Here is a 16,534-nt window from a genome sequence, read left to right on the forward strand (position 1 = left end):
TCCATATCCAAATTCATATAACATATGCTAGTCGAGCAAGCTCCAAGCCTAAATCTTAATCCATATTTAACCAAATTTCAAAATCAAATCTGTGATACTTAAAAAACTAAATCAAACTTCATTTAATATGGACAACAGTGCCAAAAGTTTATATGCATCAAATTCGTTTCAAAAGAGCTTTCCAATTCACATTTACAAAACCAATAATATCAATATGCAAAAGACTTTTATTGCATTGTTGCCTTCTGAATTATTAGGGTTATTGTACTTTATCCCTTGACTTTGTATTAATATCCCCTATATAAATTGAAAACATGCAATAATGGTCGCTGAGCATTAGTTTCATCTAATTTTAGGCAGTAAATGGCACATGTTAGGCACATGGTTGCTTTGCCATCTAAATTGAGTGGTATATTAGTCATTCACTTATTCTTGAAGCTTCTTTCTAAGCTCATCTCTTCTCTCCCCTATTCTCCTTCCTAAAGAATTTCAATTACATGAATGTACAGTTGAAAAGCAATTTACAATTATATGAATGTGTAATTCACCAACATAATAATGAAAGAACAAGGAATTAAAATCATAGTACTCCTTTGAATTAAAAAAAAAAAAACAAGGAATTAATTACTTGGATTCAACCCAAAAAAAAAAAAAAACTATGTTTAAAGAAAACCCAAAAAGAAAGGAAAGGAAAACAAAAAAGAAAAAAGAACAAGAAAATGACTCAGATGCCATTGGACCCAGGTAACTAATGTCAAAGACCACCTAAAACCCATAACCTATGAGCTCCACCATCATAGCAACAACACAAGCATGCCCATGCTGTGACTCCACCAAAACCAAGTTTTATTACTAAACTACAACTTCTCTCAACCACACCATTTCTACAAGCCTTGGCATTACCACTGAAACTATGGAGGAATTTTCCGGAACATTACTTCTCTTCTAAGTACTCAAAGACCTAGGTTTTGGCTTTGGATGGATATAGGCTTTGTTTTGGAATTGAGTTCAAGGACATGAGCTTCAGCATTGGGAGACAAATTTAACCTTTTCTTATGGCAGGAGATGGTGGTGTTCACAATGGTGATGGTACGACAGAAGCTCGTGGCAATTTAAGAATGGTGATGGTGGGCTTGTTGGTTGAGATTTTGGAGATTTCTATTCTTAGCCTGTCTTAGCAATGTCAACTCCTAGGAGTGGTTTCAAATGAATGGTTTTTTTTTACTTTTTTTCTTTTGTAATTCTTTTATTACTTTTTTTTTTTTTCCTTCTTATGGCTTTTAATGGAAGTTATGATTTAGAGTTTGAAAGAGTTAATTTAATTTTGGTTGTAAATTTAGCTCCAAGAAATTAAATAAAAGTTATGATTCTTTTTTTGTGGTTCATTTTCCATTTATTTTTATTATTTATTCCTCATAATCATTGTGCCCACTACTATAATATTGTTAATTTTGCAAGTTTTCTCTGTCTTCCCTAGTTTTCCAAACTCGATTTCAAAAAACTATTAAATTTAATGTTTCGTACTCTCACTAAGAATATTTTTATTATGTACCTCAAAAGATTGCAACCACTAGTGAGAAAATGACCAATTAAGAGTTGCAATAATGCATTGGCAACCATAAACTTTGTCGATTTTTATTCTTATTTTTTGGATTTTCTTCAAATAGAGAGAGTGCTATGGGTTTTCTAGTTTTGAGCTTGGATGGAGAGACCGGAAGAGAGAAAAAGAAGAAGAGATGAATGACCAATATACCCCTCAATTCGAATGGCAAAGCGATCACGTGCCCACCATGTGTCATTTAACTTCTAAAATCAGATGGAGCTAACATTTGGGACCATGGTTTTGTGTTTTCAATAGTATATGGAATATTAATATAAATTTGAAAGATCAGGGAGTAAAATGCAACAACTCCAATAGTTTAACATGCAAAAGTGCAATAAAGCCTATGCAAAACTAAGTACTTTTCAATTAATTTTCCAAAATCATAGCTTTAAACAATATATTAGTTTCTTTTGAAAGCCCAAACCATAATACTTTACAAATAAATGCTTCACTTTAAGAAAACTTGCTCCTTTGAAATCCACATTAAAAACATAAGCAAGAAACCTTACAAAACTTTTTTAAATGCCTCAAGTACCAAAATCATTGTATGGAAGAGATGCCAAATGCAAATCAATGTAAGAAAATTCCATTCACATTTTCCAAGTCCAAAAGAATTCTCCATTCTAAGCTTTGTACCAAATTACTTCAATGCAAAATGCATTTTATATGTATGTGTGTTTATTTATATGTAAAATAGATAGCAGAATTTTAGGATAAATAATGCCACTTCAAAAGAAATGAGGAAAAAAAAAAAAGGCACCTCCTAAAATCATGATAGAAAATAAAATTAACTTACACGAATTCAAGAATTTCATAGTAAGATGCTTCAATGCATGATATGCAAAATACAATATTATAATTCAAATAAAATTTCATTCTCAAATCCAACTTCAACAAAAGAATTTTATATAAATCAAGAAATCAAAATATGCTTTCTTGCATGCTATGCAAGATACATTATACATATATAGAAATAAAAGAATTTAAGAAAATACTCTCACTCACGAATTTAGTTTCCTAGAAATTAATTCACAAATAGTCCTCCTCACCAATCTCTTCTAGGTGCACTTTGTGTAAGACAAAACCATAACTTCATCATTATCTATTCAAAGAATCAAACAACTTAATTCTAAACAACAATTCTTAACTCACAAAGAGGTGGAGAACTATACAAGATTAATTTTTAATCCATACAACATTGTATCTCAAATACCAACATACCAATTCCAAAATAGTTTCTCTTCAATCAAGATTTCTAATTAAGAAAATGAGATGTTTTAACAACTCAAGTCCAAATTAACTTAACAAATCTCAAACACTAACCCAACTAGAATTCTTAAGCAAAACAAACCCAAATCCCAGAGGCTCATGAGTACAATCCAAAACATAAATTCTTAAACGCCATCATATTAAAGCTTAAAAAAATTAAGTTTCAAATAATTCCTTCCAAAATGAAATCAACCAAGCATACCCATACTAGACTTTCAAAGTCTTAACAAGTCTAATACCAAAATACTCATATATCCACAATTTCAAACAAATCATCACTAAATCAATTAATAAATCCCAATAAACAAAACCTCCAAATTGAAAGATTCAAACCCACCATCTTTGTACCAAAATCAAGAGCATGAATCTAATATGTTCAAATTAACTTTTAAATCTTTCATTTAATAGTAATTCCCCAATGTAATCAATCCCATCCTCAACAAAATCAAATCCAAAACTGATAAGCAAAATAATTTTCAAAAATTCATCTCCAAGCTAATAGCAAGAAAAAATATGGATCAACATCAAATCAATGCTCATCAAATTCAACATTTGCCAAACAAAAACTCAATTTACTTGCATCAAGATCTCAAATACTCAACATGCATGCTTACCTAGCTTGAAGAACATTTCAAAACTACACCAAAAAAAGAAACTACGTATCAACATATTTCCAAATCCAACCTTTCCCGAGGAAAAATTCTTAATTTACATGTATCCAACTCACAAATCTCATCAAGAAAAATTTAAAGCAACATCTCTATCATTAAATAACTTCACCAACGCATAAACAAGCTTCTAAAATCCAAATTTATAAGTTCAAAACTCAAAAAAACCAAGAATCTCAAAACTTAAAACAATTGCAAGAACCATGAATCAACTACATGTAAGTTAGAAACTTCATTTCCATAATACATTCAAATAACCAAAAGTCATGTTTATACTTGCAATCAAAATTTCCACTTCCAATTCCTCAAACTCAAATCGAAATTAACATACAACAACCATAATCAATATGATTAAGGTTTATATTTTTCCTAAATTGTAAAAGAGATTAGTGAAATGGATTGGGTGTATAGTGTATCTAATTTATATATATTGTTTTTAGTACTCAAGACTATTTATGACATTTTATTCATGGGTATTTGTGGAACTAAAAAATTATTAAAATTGACATGCGTCTAGCATGTTTTGTTGTGTTGATAGAACTTCCTTATTTATTAAGTTATTGACTGCTATTTCACTTGGGCTCTAATTAATTTATAATGTTTTTACAGTTTTGCTCTTTATAGTTGTGGCTCTAAACGAGTGGAATATGGTTTTCAGATAATTTCATTTATTTTTTCCTTCTTTATGTGGGTGGTGTATCACGAATTGCCATTTATGAAAAAAAAAAAAAAAACAAAAAAGGGTCAGTCCTGCCAATTTTCCTAATGTCTTGGGTATTTCTCCTGCTTCATTTCCATTTTGCACTTCAAACTATTTTAATTTCTACAATATGTTAACAAGTAGATGTCGTGGAGATAAATAACTTATATGTTAGTCTACTTTATAAAACAATAATTGTTCTAAAAACTACACTTTATTTATACATTTTAAAATATGAATGATTTTAGCTTACCATTTAATAGAATTGTTTTCAAAATATGAATGATTTCTGCTTACAATTAATAGAATTGTTGACAGACTAGAAAATGGTATATTAATCTATTTCCTCTTAAAAAGTATAGTTGTATGTTTATAGCTATCGCATATTGATAATAAAATTCCTTTCTGTTTTGATCATCATAAGTAAAAATAATTTTTATCACATAATTGCTTTGAAGCCATCAAAATTATTTTCCAATGTATGAGGAATTTGGATACGTTAGCTACCAAGATAAATAAAATTATATTAAATTGAAATGGCCAAAGTATACAATATTTAACAAAACAATAAAATTTTGCAGATTATCAATAATCACTATCTATGAAATACAATTGCATACAGTTTCAGAAATTTTTACCTGCACTGTATTTGTAATTTTAATTTCCATCAGCATCTTTTTATTCATAATATGAAATCTACTAATATTAGTTGAATTAGTAGCCTAAAATTGATCAATCAACTATGAAACCTTCTGTTTGTAAAAATGCATAAATTTTTTTTTTTCAAAACAACAGTGACAAGTTTTACTATAGCCATGATACCGTTGACAAGAATAAGTACTATGAAATCTAAACAACATGTAAATTTTCAAAATTTTTTTAGTTGCATATTTTATAATTACATAGACGCACCATTGCTATTTTGGTACATTTGCGCAGCACATGGGCGTGGCTAGTAAACTTAAAGTTAATAGTTTGGCGTTGTGTCTTTTTTTCCCTTTTTTTTTTTTTTTGGGTAATTAATTAAAGTGGTAGTTTTGGCTCTGTTTCAGATGAGCTACTATTTTATTGGCTTTCTTAAAAGGAAACTTAACACGTGTTGGATAAATAATGCGTCAATATATTCTTTTTTTTTTTTTTTTTTTTAAGGAACCATAATACTGTTATTAATTAAGAAAACCAGTTACAATTATCAGCTTGAAGGACATGATTTAACCACGGAGGGCCATCCTCAGGCCAAGACTCATAGACAGATAAACTATTTGCATAGTTCGCAAGACAATGTGCAGCAATTGCTTGCGTCAATATCGTTTGCGTCAATGTATTCTTGACGTGCTTCTTTTTGTTTTTTTAACTTTATTCTTGACGTGTTTCAAAATTCATTTTGTTTTTACTTTCTCAAAAAAACATTTGTTTATATATTTTATTTATTTAGTTAGCCGTTTTTAAAGTTTATTGAATTCATTTAAAAAAACAAAAAAAGAAATACTTTATTTTATTAGAAATATTTTGTTTATATATTTGTTTATTGAAAAAATTTTTTCCAAAAAAGAAAGAATATTGAACTAAATGATTTTCTCCTTTATGTCCCCATCCTCTATGTTGATTAAAACAAAATCAATTTGCTTTTCTTCTTCTTTTTCTTTTTCTTTCTTTCTTTCTTTCTTTCTTTCTTTTTTTTTTTTAATGACATTGTCCAATAAACCAAATAGAAGAATAATAGACTTTGTTTGGCTACGTGTTATACAGTACTCCCATAACGCACGAAAATCAAATTGAAAAGAAATTTTGATTTTTGTCTTCTTAATTTTTTTTCTATATTTTTAACCTTCTAAAATGATAAATTTTTTAATTTAGTTCCATAACGTTTCTTTTACTATGTCATCATAAACAAAGGACATAACATTTCATTAAAAAATATAAAAAAAACCCTACTAAAAAAATAATATAATGTTTAATTGAAAAAGAAAAAAGATAATGTTAAAATGTTAAATAATACTTTATTTTATTAGAAATAATTTTTCAAATTATCACTTACCCTTGAATAAAATTGATAAAAATAAAAGGACTAAAATTACTGTTTAACAAAATTTATACACTAAAGTTGGTTTCTATACATATATTTTTTTAAAAATTAACTTCATATATCATTCAATTCAATTCTTTTTTCTTTTTCTTTTTTTTTTTTTGAATCTTGTATTCAATTTTGATAATTTATATAAAATATAAAATAAATTTCATTTACATCTTTTTAATTTTGCTATAATATTTTTTAAATTCTATGATATCATTTAAATATTATTTTTTAATTTTTTAAAAATATCAAAAATAATTTATCTATCAATTTTTATTAGTTAGGTTTAATACTTAAATATCAAAATTATATTTTTATAATATTATTTAATAATAAAATATCAATTTAATTTTTTCAATCGTTAAAATTATCAATAAAAATTAATTGATGAATCATTTTGATACATTTAAAAATCATAAAAATAAAAATAAAAAGGATAAATTTTAAAACGCGTAGATTTAAATGACAATTTGACGAAACCTAAAATGTGCAAATAAAATTATTTATAGATTTTATGACTAGAAAAATGGAAAATATCTTTTTAGATATTGTATTAGATTGATACGGAATGTCTTGGAAAAAGTAAGCAAAGGGAAGCAATTTTAATCTACATTGGGAACCACAAAATCCATATGAGTTCTAGTTCCTTTAACCACTCAAAACACATCACCTATTTTTTTTAATGATAAATATACCCTCAAAGGGATTATGTGGAATTACAGAATTGCTCAACAATCCCAAGTCTCAACCTCTTTTACTGCTCTTGTGACTTGTAACCGGTTTTCCAGCTGCCATGACCGGTTGGTAGTGGGAAAAAAAAAAAAAAAAAACCAAAAGACCGAATAAAGTAATTTCTGGAATAAAGTAAAGTTTAAAAAACAAAAACAAAATAAAAACAGAAAAAAAGAGAACTCGTTGGACGAAGAGTCTATGTGAGGAATGAACTGAACTTTCTTCCCAAAATCATTCACTGTGAAAAACCCTATATTTCGATCGCATTTCTTACTTTAAAATCCAATTAAGGGTTTGTTGAAGCATCCTGATTGCTTGCAGGTAATCTTCTTCTATATCTCAATACAAAGCTTACATTTTTCTTTTCCCGATTTTCCTCTCTTTGATCCCCTTTTTTTTTTTTTTTTAATTTTTGATTTTATGAATTTAGGATAAAAAGGGTTTCTTGGTTTTCATGTTTCTGATGCGTGATCGTGCTTTTTTTCTTTTAAAAAAAAATAAAATATATGTATTTATGTGATTCAGCTGGATTTTTTGATGATTTTTAATGATATCACTGTTATTTTTTTTTTTCGCTTTTTGTTTAATATAGATTGGTTGCGTAATATTTCAGGAAATTTTAATAAGTGTTTTGGCATTGAATTTGTATGTGAATTTTCTGGGTTTTGGGGTGCGATTTGTCTAAAAATTTGATAAGGTTTCTGCATGAAATTTATATATTTTTGGTTTAGAGCTATGTTTAAGTCTGCTCGGGTTTGTGTTCATTTATTCTAATGGATCATGTTTACTTTTGTTGCTTTTTTTTTTTTTTTTTTTTTTTGGGATAAAAAAAATTGGTAATATTTTGTTAATGATAGAAACAATTAAAAAAATAATTTTAAAAAATGAAGAGAGAAGAATGATAAATCACTAATGTAGGTTAAGAGCACGGTTTCTTGTAAATTTTGATTTATTTATTTATTATTATATGTTCATTATTTGTTTGTGTACTAGGACATAACAGCATTTAATATATGGTCAAGCGCTGACTTGGTTAGCAATAGCATTAGCATGATATCTGACACGTAAATAAAGAAAGATAATATATTATCCTGTATTTTTTTAATTAAAAACAAGCCGTTGAATTCATGGCTGTAAAGTGTTTTGCTCATGGAGATTGGAGATGCTGCTCTCTGTACTTATTTTAAATATGTTGGAAGGTTTTGAAGAAGAGTTGTTTTCAATAATTTCTGGGTTTGCCTTCTGACTCAAAAAAGAGGTTAATGTCTTCACTTTCATACTATTTATTGGTGGTTTTTTTTTTTTTTTTCCCCCTTTTTTTTCATTTTTTTAATACCAAGCTGATTAAGGAAGAATTTTGCATTCATTCATTCTTATTAATGGACTGAGAATCATTCTTCAAAGAAAGTAAAGAAGAAAAATCAATTGCATATTTCCATTCGCTCAGAGACATTTGCTGGCCTTCTGTTCAAGGTCTCTTAATATTTTCAGAACAGTCTGGTTTATCTGGTCATGTGGCTTCTCTGTTTGTTGGTCACTTAATTTCTCATTTGATGTTGAAATCTATCCCCATATGAAGGTTTTTCATAGCTTTTTAACCAATTCTACCCTTCTTGATAGGCAAATCTGCCGTTGCCTCCAAGACCTTGTCTAACGGGTTTAGGCAAGAGCTATGCATGTTGGCAACCTAGGGTATGAAAATGTCTTGATTGTCTAACAATATAAGTATATCAATCATATTGTTTTTAAACCTTTCAAAAATTTAATTTACTAAATTGGCTAACAGATTTGCCAAAGCAGATATCATATGGCCAGCACTGATTGCAAAAAGGAGGTTGAATGGATGAGGAGAGTGCAATCAGAGGGAGCTGTTCCACTAATTGATGATCCAGAAAACAGTTCAAATGGTTGGGCTTCCCCACCTGGAAACAAGTTCATGGTTAGAGGTCCAGAGTATCTCTCAACCAAGGTTAAAATTCCCGGTGGCGAATATCTCTTAAAGTCTCTTGGATTTGATTGGATTAAAAGTTCAACAAAGATTGTAGATGTCCTAAATAATCGAAACTGCCGAGTCCGTAAAGCAATTGACGAAGAGTTTCCAACAGGTGATAAGCCTTTTATTTGGGCTTTCAATCTACAAGTCCCAAGTAAAGATAATTATAGTGCTATAGCATATTTTACAACCACAGATCCCATTCCTCAAGGATCTTTGATGGACCAGTTCGTGAAAGGTGATGACGCATTCAGGAACTCGAGGCTTAAATTGATTGCCAACATTGTCAAGGGCCCTTGGATAGTTAGAAAAGCAGTTTCAGAGCAGGCCATATGCATAATTGGACGTTCCCTTTCTTGTAAGTACTGTATAGGAGACAATTTTTTAGAAGTTGATGTGGATATTGGTTCTTCAATGGTTGCAAATGCAATTGTTCATCTGGCATTTAGTTACATAACAACAATAACTGTTGACCTAGCCTTTCTCATTGAGAGCCAAACTGAATCTGAGCTTCCAGAACAACTCTTAGGTGCTATAACATTGTGTGGCCTGAACCCTGCATCAGCTGGAACAATTGAACCATATTCTGATTCATTCACTGGTAATTTACCAAATTCACTGCCTACACGGCTATGGAAAACAATTGGTTTTGGGTTTTCTCAAATTCTTAGTCCAGTTGCCCAAGATGGTAGCCCTAACTCAGGCCAGACACAAGCTAATGGGATTGTTCATCCTGTAGGTTACAGTGCAGATGGTACAAAATGGTAAGAAAATTCTGAATGTTGATCACATTAAATTTTCTATGGTGATGTTAAATGTTGCTTGTCAGACTGGTTTGGTTTTATACACGCATGATGCATCAATTTCCATCTTTTATAACCACCCTTCATTTCTATACTCATCACATCTTCTTACCCTGCTTTTAACTTTGGTTTGTATGACACATGTTACCACTAGCTTTCAAATGCTTCCAGAAAAGCTTGGTTATAGCGATTAATCTTTTGATGACATTGTTCTAAAATTAGTAATTCTGCATCTTTTCCTACGGTCCACGGTTGACGTTGCTTTCAGACATCTCCCAAGGTTGTCAAAACTGATGGTCACCGTTGGTGTCCTGATTCTTTTATACTATTATCCTTGTTGTGACCCTTCAACATTCATTATTAAGGCCAAAACTATATTCATCCGCAATCCGTTGTTCCTGTGGGATTTTCATCCCTCTTAGATAAATTGTGAGGGATTATGTATCTTCAGTAGGGAAACTCGGTTTGTTTGTTTTCAGAAACAGCGTGCTAAATAAATAAACTTCTCTCTTTTTTCCGAGTGCAAGACTGGAATAGAAGATGTGTACATATCTTCTGTTCACTTGCTCATTTATTTCACTTTCTTTAATTCTAACAGTAAGATTCATTCTGCCCATAATTTTCTATCCATTTTTCTTGACCTTGATGGTTTTGGACTCGCCAATACAGAACACTAACACATACTCAAATCAATATCATTGTCAATTGCATACATTTTTCTAGTGCATACTTGCATTTGTTATTCTTCACTTGTGCTTCTTTTCAACTTCCTTTTGGCCTTTTTAACACCATATGAATTTGCTTAATTATGCAGACGCATTGCCTTCCTTGCTTAAATTGTGGATATGAGGGTGATTGAATTGGTGAGGTTTTCACAGCTGCTTCACTAACAGCCATGCCATTTGGATTTTATTAGATTTTCAAAGCTCTAGGGTATATTTGTGGCTAGAGCTAGCTTTTGTGGCCATATATTAAATTAGGAAGTTGGGGGATCTTTAAGCACAGCTCATCATCGATCCAAAATTTGATATAAATGCGGATGGATATTGTCAGCTGAGCTATCCCCCGAGGGATTGTGGTTAGAGGTAGAGTTGCTTAGACTTTATTGCCCATTGGCTGGATATTCAATTTATTTATTTCTATTATATTTTTACTTTTCCTTTTTTCTCTTTTCATATCAAACAGAGTACACAAGAAAAAGGCAAACAATATTTGTGACTGTAAAGAATTTTATTTAACTTACAAGAGCACAGTGTTTTTCATCTCAAATACAGCAACAATTTTTGTACATCCCTAATTGTGCCTGTTTCCAAGTACATCTCTTCGGACAAACCTTTGGAAAATGGTGTTCCGTTTTCAAATTCAGTAACAGGGAAAAAGGAGCGAGGGAGGGAGAGAAAAATTAAGAAAAAATAAAAAAAGAAAGGCAAGAGAAGTGAGGAAGAGAGATTAAATAGATTTGATGTTTAAATTAGAGGAAAGAGGTTTCTTGTTAAATCAAGTGGATCAAGAATGCAAAAGAATAAATGAACTTAGTCCCCCCAGTTTTTTGCTGAGGATACAGAATATATTTATTAAAAAAAAAAAAACAAAAAAAAACAAAAAAAACAACTATTTTACGATACATATAATTTTTAAATTTCACGTTTTTCTGCTGCAAAAGAACTAGCTCTAATTAATTGAAAAAAAATTGAGTTAAAAGAATAAATTGTTCACAATAAACATATATCAATGGAATTAAAATTAAATTCATGATCGACATGTCGATGGAATTAAATTTTGAAGTAGATTTTTCTCAACAATCACTTTCCACTATAAATGTTTGATAGATTTTGAAGTACGTTCTTGTTAAATGAATGATCATTTCCATTATGAGGTTAACATGTTCAGAACATCTGACTTAAATAATTTGATATGGTTCACACTTACATTATTTAGAGAGATAATATCCATTGAAACAAACTAGAACGTAAACTTTTCCATTTAACCTTAAATTATCACAAAAACCAAAATTTTTATAAATCATTTCAAACCATATTTTGAATCCATAATCCAAACATCCTCTCAAAAAAAAAAAAAAAAATTTGAATAGTAGTAGTCCCTCGAACACAGTTTGACAAAGAACGAGTATGGCCACTGACCTACAAAATGCAGGCAGTTGGCATTCATTTTGAATTCGCCCTACTAATATGCTTTCCTCTTATTCTCAATCATTTCACAAGAATTGGAGGGGTTTTCCAAAACCCAGCACATCACCATTATTGCCCACTACAATCGGTCAGTACCAACAAAGATCATTGTTCCATCGTCCATCCTTATTTCCCCACCCAAAAAAAATAAAAATAAAAAATAAAAAAAGGGAAAACAAAACCAGAACAAGAAACACAGACAAATCAATACTAAAAGCATTCTGCAAACAAGAGGAAATGGAATTCAAGAAAGGTTAAGACCACCTCCATTGTCTATCTCACTATTGCCGTTAAACAGTGTTTTGAAATAGTACCAAATGCTAATGGAACAAAAAACTGGGAAAAAAATAAAAAAAAGGGGGAAAAGTTTAAAATCTGCAAAAGAATGAACCATAGACTGTTTATTAGAGCATCCTATCTAATAATCCAATTTTCTTGTCATGGTTTTGCTCTTCTTCCAACTATACACTGAAGAGCAATCAAGCTGGTATTAACTTACTTCTATGGAGTATGGATCGATAAATACAAATAGATGTTTCAAAACCTAATTGCAGAAACAACCAGCCGTCGGAGAGCTCTAGGCAGTTTCACAAAATTTTGGAAGAAAGTTACTTGAAAGCAGAATTTTCTATTTTACAGTAATCATTCTTTTAAAAAACATATCATAACGTGGACATTACAAAAAAATTTCTGCCATTCCAGACAATGGCAACCTGAGATATACATTACTTGACATCAGTTAGAATATGGTGAGAATCATGATGATCCAATTCCAAAAACAAAATAATAAACACATAAAGAAGAAGAAAGCCTTCAATTGTTGAATCACTTGGAAAATTTTAGAGCATGCAGACTTTAGGTTGTGCCAAATCTCCCTCGAAAATGAAGTAACAAGAAAAGGTAAAACAAAATAGTAGGCCAAAAACTTCCAGAAACTTGTAAGAAGATAGTAGCTTGCCGTACTTGAATTTTTGAGTCAATGAACATAGGAATATTTTGTCATGCATGCAAAAGTTGCAACTCTAATATTAAAGAAGTGGTATAAACCACAAGACCAACAGCCTCTTACTAGTTATCCCATGATTGTCTTGACCAGTTTCATAGTCATAATTAATCGCGAAGATCAACATTTGGAGCAAGGCCTCCAACAGGATGCCACTGAATGACCTAGAAATAAACGGTACAAGCATTCAAATTCATGCCTCAAAAAGTAAAAATCTTTGTTACATAAGATATATTCAAACGTTCTACAAAACTAATCCTTGAATATAGAACTTGAATATAATAGCCAAGGGATTATTTCTCAGAATCTTTTTGAAATAACAGTGTTCGACTTGAACAGTTAATGCTTATCAGATAAAGTTTTCATTCATGATATCGTTCCGTATTTCACACTAAAATGGCAACGGATCACCCTTGCTTTTTCATTTATGTTCTTTCTATTTCCTTTTCTCTCCCCCACCAAAGTCACATGCCCAACAAAACATAATCAAAGGGTAATGAAGGCCAACTGCCCTCAATGCATTTTTTCAGCATCTCTTTTAAGTTGTTTGAGCCATTATGTGTTTTTGCCAACAGCCATTATGGTTTCAGCTTTTAACATAGTGTCACACTCAATATATAAAACTCCCAATAACAATCTAAAAGTTTGTTCCTAAAGAGATTCACAAGAGTATTTTCTTATAGAGGACAGAAGGCACAGGAAACTTGAACAGAGTCAGACCAAATATCTCAAGATTTTTCTTTTGAGATATTTTGTAAAAAGAATTTAGTAGCAGGTGCATCTACATATTACATTTCAGCTCCCACGATCAAGGCTGAGAGGACAACTTTGAAAAAATTAACAGACCACATATAAAATCTGTAATTAGCTGCTTTTGCCTTAAAATTTGCTAACAATCATATAGTAAACAAGCTTATAAATGCACCATAAAAGATATAAAGAATTTTTTTTCCCTTCCACTTCTTTTGGAAAATAATTGTAAAATATACATATAGTAGCTGCTCAATTTAATATAGCCACAAATATAATTTATCATGATAAAATTGGTCCCTGGAACAACAAGCATAGGCGAAGATAACAACAATGAACAGTAATCTTACATACCAAATTTAGCACAACAGCATGCATCTGCCACTGTGAGGAGTTAAAAACGAATCATTTCAAAACTTGTAACTTCGTAGCAGAAGGCATATAAGAACTAAAGCCCATGCAGGTAGATCATGACAAGATACTACACAAGCTCAGTACCTGCTACTGGTAATGCACTCATTTGCAATGTTCTACCATTTCCTGACCCAAGAAACCGCACGGATGGCAAGGAAGGATCTGTAACAGATTCAATCTCAAGGAAATTAAAATCATAAGCACCAGAGCGCTTCAAGCTGAATATAAACACAACTGCAATCCATCCTAACATCGAAACTGCCCAAAAATTGTTCATCCCATGAATCAAACCCCATGCAATAGCATATCCAACAATGATTCCTGATAAATGCCCTAGAAAACTTGCTTGTGGAACAATAATCGAAGTAAAAATCAGCGACTCGAATGGAGCAAAACTTATGGGAAGCGAAAGAAACCCAAAAAGATCCAACTTTGAAGAAGGTTGCTTTACAGAAAGAATGGTCATCCACCCAAAAACAACACAAGAATATCCAACAGCAGTCACTCTTCTAAAATACTCAAGCTTGAATCTCTGGATCAGGATATGGTACATACCCAAAACTAGCAACCCAGAGAGTACAACCATGACAAGTGAGTACTGGAGATAATATTCCACCCCAAGTCCCAAATGCCCCAATTTCTCTACTATCCCAAGACTCCAAAGTGCACTCATGTTGAATACAAGATGAAGTATGCTTATATGAGAAAAGGCTGAAGTTATGATCCTCCAATGGTGCCCTTCAATGGCGGTTTCATAACTCAACCCCACGTGTGAATACCCAATGTGTTTTTTCTGTATATAGAACCAAATTGCACAGCATATTCCTATGATACAACTTGTGGCTGGTTTTTCCAAGATCTCATAAAACAATGGCCTTCCCATCTATCCCAATTCTTTTACTATCCTTATTCAGACTTCTCGTTCCCTCTCTATAATGCTTCAAAGCTGATTACACCAGTCAACTCCACAGTTTCCACAGTTACAGCAACAAGTTCATGAAGATCGAAAGCACTTTTGCACAACCGCAAATAACAAATCGAGCTACCTCAAAAAATTTCAAATGGATTTCTTCAAATCTTTCTCATACGAGTAAAGACCCAACTCAGGATCATCAATTCTATACTGCCCAGATCAAAAACCCCTAAAAAATGTTCAAAATTTAGACATCCGATAATCTCAAAGCATTCAAAAAAACCAATCTGAAAGCTGTGTTTTCTCAAATCATTCAGGAATATAGTTCTTTTCTCAGCGAATCCACAACAAGTTGCAGGAAGATTTTCTGTGCCAAGAAAATCATAAGCCGAATTCAGTGAGATTTTCTCTTCTTATTCGAAACAAGAGAAACAGTGACAAGTGAGAGGGCTTTTGAGAGATCAAAGAATCAGAGACAAAGAAAGAAGTTTCTCACCCGTTGTTGTTAGCTTCAAATCGTTTCTTGCTGCTTTCTCTCCTTTTGGCCCTAAATTTTCTGGGACTTTCTGCACAATACAGTAGGCTTCATGAAAACTGGTGTATCATTTAAATTACTGAAATACCCTTCTTCTTTTTTCCCATGGGACGATACTTCGGAAATTTTTTTTCCTCTTTTTTTTATTTTATTATTTATTTATTTTTTTAACTCGTTATCCTAAATCCGTTTTTTATAATTATTTTCATATATATATATATATATAAAGGGTTATACTATTTTAACTCTTTATTTGTCACCATAGAACAATTTTCTTCTTTTTTTTTAATACACTTATCAATTATTTTTAGCAACTTTTAGATCTTAATACTAAAAAGAAAAGTCAAGGGCCTCAAAAAAAAAAAAAGAAAAAAAACACAAATAAAGGGAAAATTATAAAATACTACGTTTATCAAGTTTCAATTTGTCCAGTAAACTAGATTACCAAAATAAAGTTTAAAATATAAAAATTTTCATGAAAATATCAAAAAATATCGAATATCAATAAAAATTTTTATTAAAATTTTAGCATTAGCTTATTTAAACAATTATTTATCAAATTGATTATTAAAATTACAAAAATATTGAATAAATATTATATTTTTCTTAACTAATTTAATTTATAATAAATAGTAACGATAATAAATAAATTATTATTGATAAAAATATGCAAAAAAACTATATATATTTGATAAATTATTTATTTTACAATTACATTATAATTTATAAATATCATCTCAATACTTATAGAACTCTTAGTATCTTTTTAGTTTTTATTTTGAAATGTGAAATGTAAAAAATAATTATTTAAAGATTTATCTTCTTAATAAATTTTCATGTAATTATTAATATGTTAACCATAAGAATATTGTATTAAATATAGTTATT

General features: G+C 30.5%; 2 protein-coding genes across 8 annotated transcripts; one reads left to right on the forward strand and one right to left on the reverse strand.

The window, feature by feature from the left end:
* Positions 1–7,174: 7,174 nt before the first annotated feature.
* On the forward strand, positions 7,175–10,987 carry LOC107422075 (protein ENHANCED DISEASE RESISTANCE 2-like). 6 transcript variants are annotated; one of them, XM_048477759.2, is made up of 5 exons: positions 7,175–7,367; positions 8,246–8,304; positions 8,667–8,738; positions 8,847–9,803; positions 10,657–10,987. In XM_048477759.2, coding segments are annotated over exons 3-5 (978 nt in total). In that variant the 5' UTR covers positions 7,175–7,367; positions 8,246–8,304; positions 8,667–8,718; the 3' UTR covers positions 10,658–10,987. The 6 variants fall into 6 exon arrangements, with proteins under 6 accessions (XP_048333716.2, XP_048333715.2, XP_048333717.2 ...); XM_048477758.2 differs by lacking the exon at positions 8,246–8,304; XM_048477760.2 differs by lacking the exon at positions 8,246–8,304 and having other exon boundaries at positions 7,176–7,367; positions 8,833–9,803.
* A 1,652-nt stretch (positions 10,988–12,639) lies between these two features.
* LOC107422074 (RHOMBOID-like protein 13) lies at positions 12,640–15,765 on the reverse strand. Of its 2 annotated transcripts, none has more exons than XR_003056652.3 (2): positions 14,139–15,712; positions 12,640–13,198 (listed from the first exon to the last, which is right to left on the reverse strand). XR_003056652.3 is itself a non-coding variant. In XM_016031474.4 (2 exons), the coding sequence occupies exon 2, from the start codon at positions 15,079–15,081 to the stop codon at positions 14,266–14,268; it is 816 nt and encodes a 271-aa protein (XP_015886960.2). In that variant the 5' UTR covers positions 15,082–15,478; positions 15,608–15,765; the 3' UTR covers positions 13,969–14,265. The 2 variants fall into 2 exon arrangements, 1 of the variants encoding a protein (XP_015886960.2); XM_016031474.4 differs by lacking the exon at positions 12,640–13,198 and having other exon boundaries at positions 13,969–15,478; positions 15,608–15,765.
* Between the last annotated feature and the right edge of the window lie 769 nt (positions 15,766–16,534).

This window comes from Ziziphus jujuba, chromosome 3, assembly GCF_031755915.1.
Source record: "Ziziphus jujuba cultivar Dongzao chromosome 3, ASM3175591v1".
In the NCBI taxonomy this organism is placed as follows: Eukaryota; Viridiplantae; Streptophyta; class Magnoliopsida; order Rosales; family Rhamnaceae; genus Ziziphus; species Ziziphus jujuba.